Source organism: Rhinopithecus bieti, unplaced genomic scaffold (genome assembly GCF_001698545.2).
Source record: "Rhinopithecus bieti isolate Rb0 unplaced genomic scaffold, ASM169854v2 scaffold_1599, whole genome shotgun sequence".
In the NCBI taxonomy this organism is placed as follows: Eukaryota; Metazoa; Chordata; class Mammalia; order Primates; family Cercopithecidae; genus Rhinopithecus; species Rhinopithecus bieti.
The window spans coordinates 5,265,570-5,269,715 of record NW_016804139.1 but is presented as its reverse complement, the minus strand read 5'-3'; the positions used below and the strand labels follow the sequence as shown (position 1 = coordinate 5,269,715).

The 4,146-nt window shown below is 39.0% G+C and overlaps 1 protein-coding gene across 2 annotated transcripts in view; it reads left to right on the top strand.

The window, feature by feature from the left end:
* The window catches only part of SLIT2 (slit guidance ligand 2), a 388,117-nt gene extending 384,843 nt beyond the window's left edge, over positions 1-3,274 (top strand). For both annotated transcript variants that reach the window (XM_017866816.1, XM_017866814.1), the window contains 2 exons: positions 160-371; positions 1,478-3,274. In XM_017866816.1, coding sequence (XP_017722305.1) covers positions 160-371; positions 1,478-1,719 — 454 coding nt within the window. In that variant the 3' untranslated portion in view covers positions 1,720-3,274. The remainder of the gene's footprint in view (positions 1-159; positions 372-1,477) is intronic.
* The last annotated feature ends 872 nt before the right edge of the window (positions 3,275-4,146 follow it).

The window sequence follows — 4,146 nt, the reverse complement described above, 5'->3', positions numbered from 1 at the left end:
CAGGGGAGGAGAGGGGAAGGGCGGGGAGGGGAGGTTCATTAGGCATTAGCACTCTGTCCCTCATATTTTCTCAATCATCCTCCATTCTTACATCACCTCCGTTCATTCTTACCTCCTCTGCTGAATGCATCCCCACTCCTGTGTTCCTCCTCCCTGTAGATGCGTACATGGCACCTGCTTGCCCATCAATGCATTCTCCTACAGCTGTAAGTGCTTGGAGGGCCATGGAGGCGTCCTCTGTGATGAAGAGGAGGATCTGTTTAACCCGTGCCAGGCGATCAAGTGCAAGCATGGGAAGTGCAGGCTTTCAGGCCTGGGGCAGCCCTACTGTGAATGCAGCAGCGGATACACGGGGGACAGCTGCGATCGAGGTAAGCCAGCCCCACCGGGTACCTCGCTCATGGCAAAGCAAGAGGGGTACCACATCTTTGAAAAGAGAGAGAGAAAAGGTGAAAAAAAAAAAAAAAAAAAAACAGGAGCAACAGAGAGGGGAGTGATAGGAGAGAATACCAGGTCTTCGCACTACTTGCAGTTGCTGCTATTGATTTATTTTCAAGTATTATGAAGGCACCAGATGTGAAATGGCCTTAAACCTCCACCACAAGATTGTACGCAGCCTTCAGATGCTTCTCACGAGTTGATTTGCTGTAAAAGAAATACTTCTTTTTTCCTGAAGCACATTTACTTTACTCCTGTCTTACCTTTACCGGCTGTTCTCATCCATATATATTATTAATACATCTTCTGGTACACAGAAGATGGTCCTCATAATTCTGCCCTAGTTTTAGTACAAAATGACCTTTGACCTTAGAATCGACTGATTTATCACAGCAAATCATGTGGGTGAGAGGAACGGAAACAGGCTGACTTCTTAGTTCACCTTCCTCCTCCTCCTTTGTCTGCATGATCAGAGCTCGCCTGGTCTCCAGCTGGCACGGATTTTGTTTTGTGTGTCAGAGGGACGAGACAAGAAGAACGTGCCCGTGGAAGCTTTTAGCAGATGTCTCTTTTTTGAACTACGTACTTCATACTGGGGTAATTTATGAAGTTAGTGGAATGTTACTTGTATTAACTAACAGATTGGATAATACTAAACTCCAGGTCTAATAAATAAAATTGCATACTCTCTGAAACTGCTCCCTGTGGTAAACAAAACCAGCTGTTAGTAGTGTAAAAACAGAAAATGTGTATTTTGTTTTCCTTTTTTGCAATGAAAGAAAAGATTTAGGAATCCAATTTTCTTGTCACTGCAATAGCATTGTATTTATACTCTACATACATAGTTTTCACTTTGCTGAAAATAAAGACCAAAAGAAGTATTTTCAAAGAGTAGGAGGCCATGCCACCAGCTAATAATATGTAAAGCAGGTTACAAAGGGGAAGCAAAGGCTTCTGAATTAAGTTGTGGATTCACAGTCACTCTGCATGACTTACAGTGACTGTTCTTAAAATGCTTGTGCTTTTTGTTCTTTTCCAGAAATCTCTTGTCGAGGGGAACGGATAAGAGATTATTACCAAAAGCAGCAGGGCTATGCTGCTTGCCAAACAACCAAGAAGGTGTCCCGATTAGAGTGCAGAGGTGGGTGTGCAGGAGGGCAGTGCTGTGGACCTCTGAGAAGCAAGCGGCGGAAATACTCTTTCGAATGCACTGACGGGTCCTCCTTTGTGGACGAGGTTGAGAAGGTGGTGAAGTGCGGCTGTACGAGGTGTGCGTCCTAAACACGCTCCCAGCAGCTCTGTCTCTGGAAAAGGTTGTATACTTCTTGACCATGTTGGACTAATTAATGCTTCATAGTGGAAATATTTGAAATATATTGTAAAATACAGAACAGACTTATTTTTATTATGAGAATAAAGACTTTTTTTCTGCATTTGGAAAAAAAAAAAAAAAAAGAAATGCTTGAACTAAAGCTTCCCCTATGCTGGAGAAGTATGAAGAAAGATATACCTGGAGGCATTAGAACAGCGATGGGAACCATTGCAACTCGGGTCCATCTTTGTAACATGCTGAAGACAAGCAGAAGCACACGCACGAGGGGCAGAGGAGCTACTGTGCACTGCTGTGAAATTGCCCAGAGCATAAAACCTGTGTACCCTCCTTCACATCAACCAAGTTCACTAGGACATACCAAGCACATGCATGTGAATGAGGATGCAAGGCAAGAGAATGGAACTCCAGAATTCACAGATAGAACAAATGGATGAGAAATATTTCGTGCAAAATATAAAGTGTCCTGAGGATCTGGGTTCCATTCACAAGAGGAAATGAAAGCGATAAAATAAATTTTATATTCCTTTTAAATGTCAGCATGTCAGCAGAAGCAGCACACAAAAGTCTTTACCATTTTCCAGTATTAATTTTTTGTAATATAAATGATAAAGGAGATGATAAAGAACCAATAGATTATTGATAAATAAATTAGTAATAATATGATTTTTTGTTTCTATGAGTTCTAAACGGCCCTATACAGTATTCAGTTTCCATGAGAAATATTTATTGTATCAAAGTACATTGTACTTAACATTTTAGGCCATCCTTTTACTGTTCCTTGATGCTTTAATATATATTAATTTATAATTATCCTGATATTTTGTACATTTTCAAACTTAAAAAAATCAGGACTTTTTTTTTTTTTTTTTGGCAATAGTACTAACATAGGGTTTTATCTTGGGATAAATATGTGTTGGTCTGTTTGTTGACCTTGACATCTGCTCACTGATGTCACTGACCTACTGGCCTCATTCAGGACACCTGCAGAGAGTATGCAAAGTCCAAGGGAGGAAAACACAAATCTGTATGTGAGATGGTCATTGTACAGAAAGAAGTGGCCCCTCTGCAACATGTCCTCACAGAAAAGAAATGGTGTGTAGCAATCAACACTAGAAAGTAGACCTTTTGCAAATTAATATGTCCTTGACCTTTTTTGCCCTTTTCTGGGGGTGGGGTGGGGATAAAAAGACTGTCATGTCAAGAACTGTGATTTTTTTTTTCCCCCAAACAATAAAACTCCTTTATTATCTTAATGTTCCCATGTTAACATGTTTGCTGCTAAATTACAATGTAGAATTGATAATGATTTATAGTGGACTGTGCTCTTCCCTCATTAAAATCCCAGGGTGCCCTGTAAAGATGCAGATGTTTCTTCCTGAAAACTTCTTTTTTTTTTTACAAAGAAAATTAGATGTACATGTATAATTCAGTGTGCTTTGTCTTTCTCCAGACTAATATCAGTTACACCGCTGATGTTTGTAAATTAAACAGATATTTACTTCATTAACAGCTTGGTGGTTTTTTTAGAAATTGCACAATAGGCCACTCCTTAAGAATTTATTAATCAAAATGATACAGAAAGAATAAGGAAGAAAACCTATGCCTTTTGTTGCCAAAATTGGTGTGAGATTCACTCACATGTTGTTATTTCTGGGGACTGATACTGGAATGGCCACATAAGAGATGGATATAAAAACACACAATTTGCTGAAAAAAAGATACTCATTTTTTTTCAAAAAAATTGTAAGATGAAGTCTAACTAAGATGAAATGTTTTTGTTTTTGTTCTTCTTTGGTTCTCCCTCCCCAATAGAACCAGGGAGAAACCAGTAAAAGCCACTCTTAGACCAGTGTTGGTAACATCAAGGTGTACTATCCAGGACAGAGAAACAACATTGTCTGGGAGGAATAATAATCCTCATCAACCATGATAAGATGCCTTTGTTTCCATGTAAACAAACAAGCAAAAAAACAACCATGCATATACACATGCACATACACACACACTCGGTCTCTCTCACAGACGCAGACATCTAAGCATTTATTCATTCTTGTTTAAAATGTCTAAATTTTAATTATAGAAACAATTATATAGCTACTCTAAATTATTTAGTCCCATTGATTGCTTCTTTGTTCCAAGGGGTTTAAATCATTCATTAAACGAAGAAACATCTGTGAAGATGACATGATTTAGATTTGTGTTTACAGGCATGTATTATCCATACAGCCACTGTTTTTTGAATGCTACTTATATGCCAGGTACTATGCTCAGGGTTTTCTATGAAATATCTCATTCATCTATATAAAACCATGAGATTATTGTGCTTCCTGCTTTACACATGCATACAGGGCTCATAAACAGAGGAGCTGGATTCC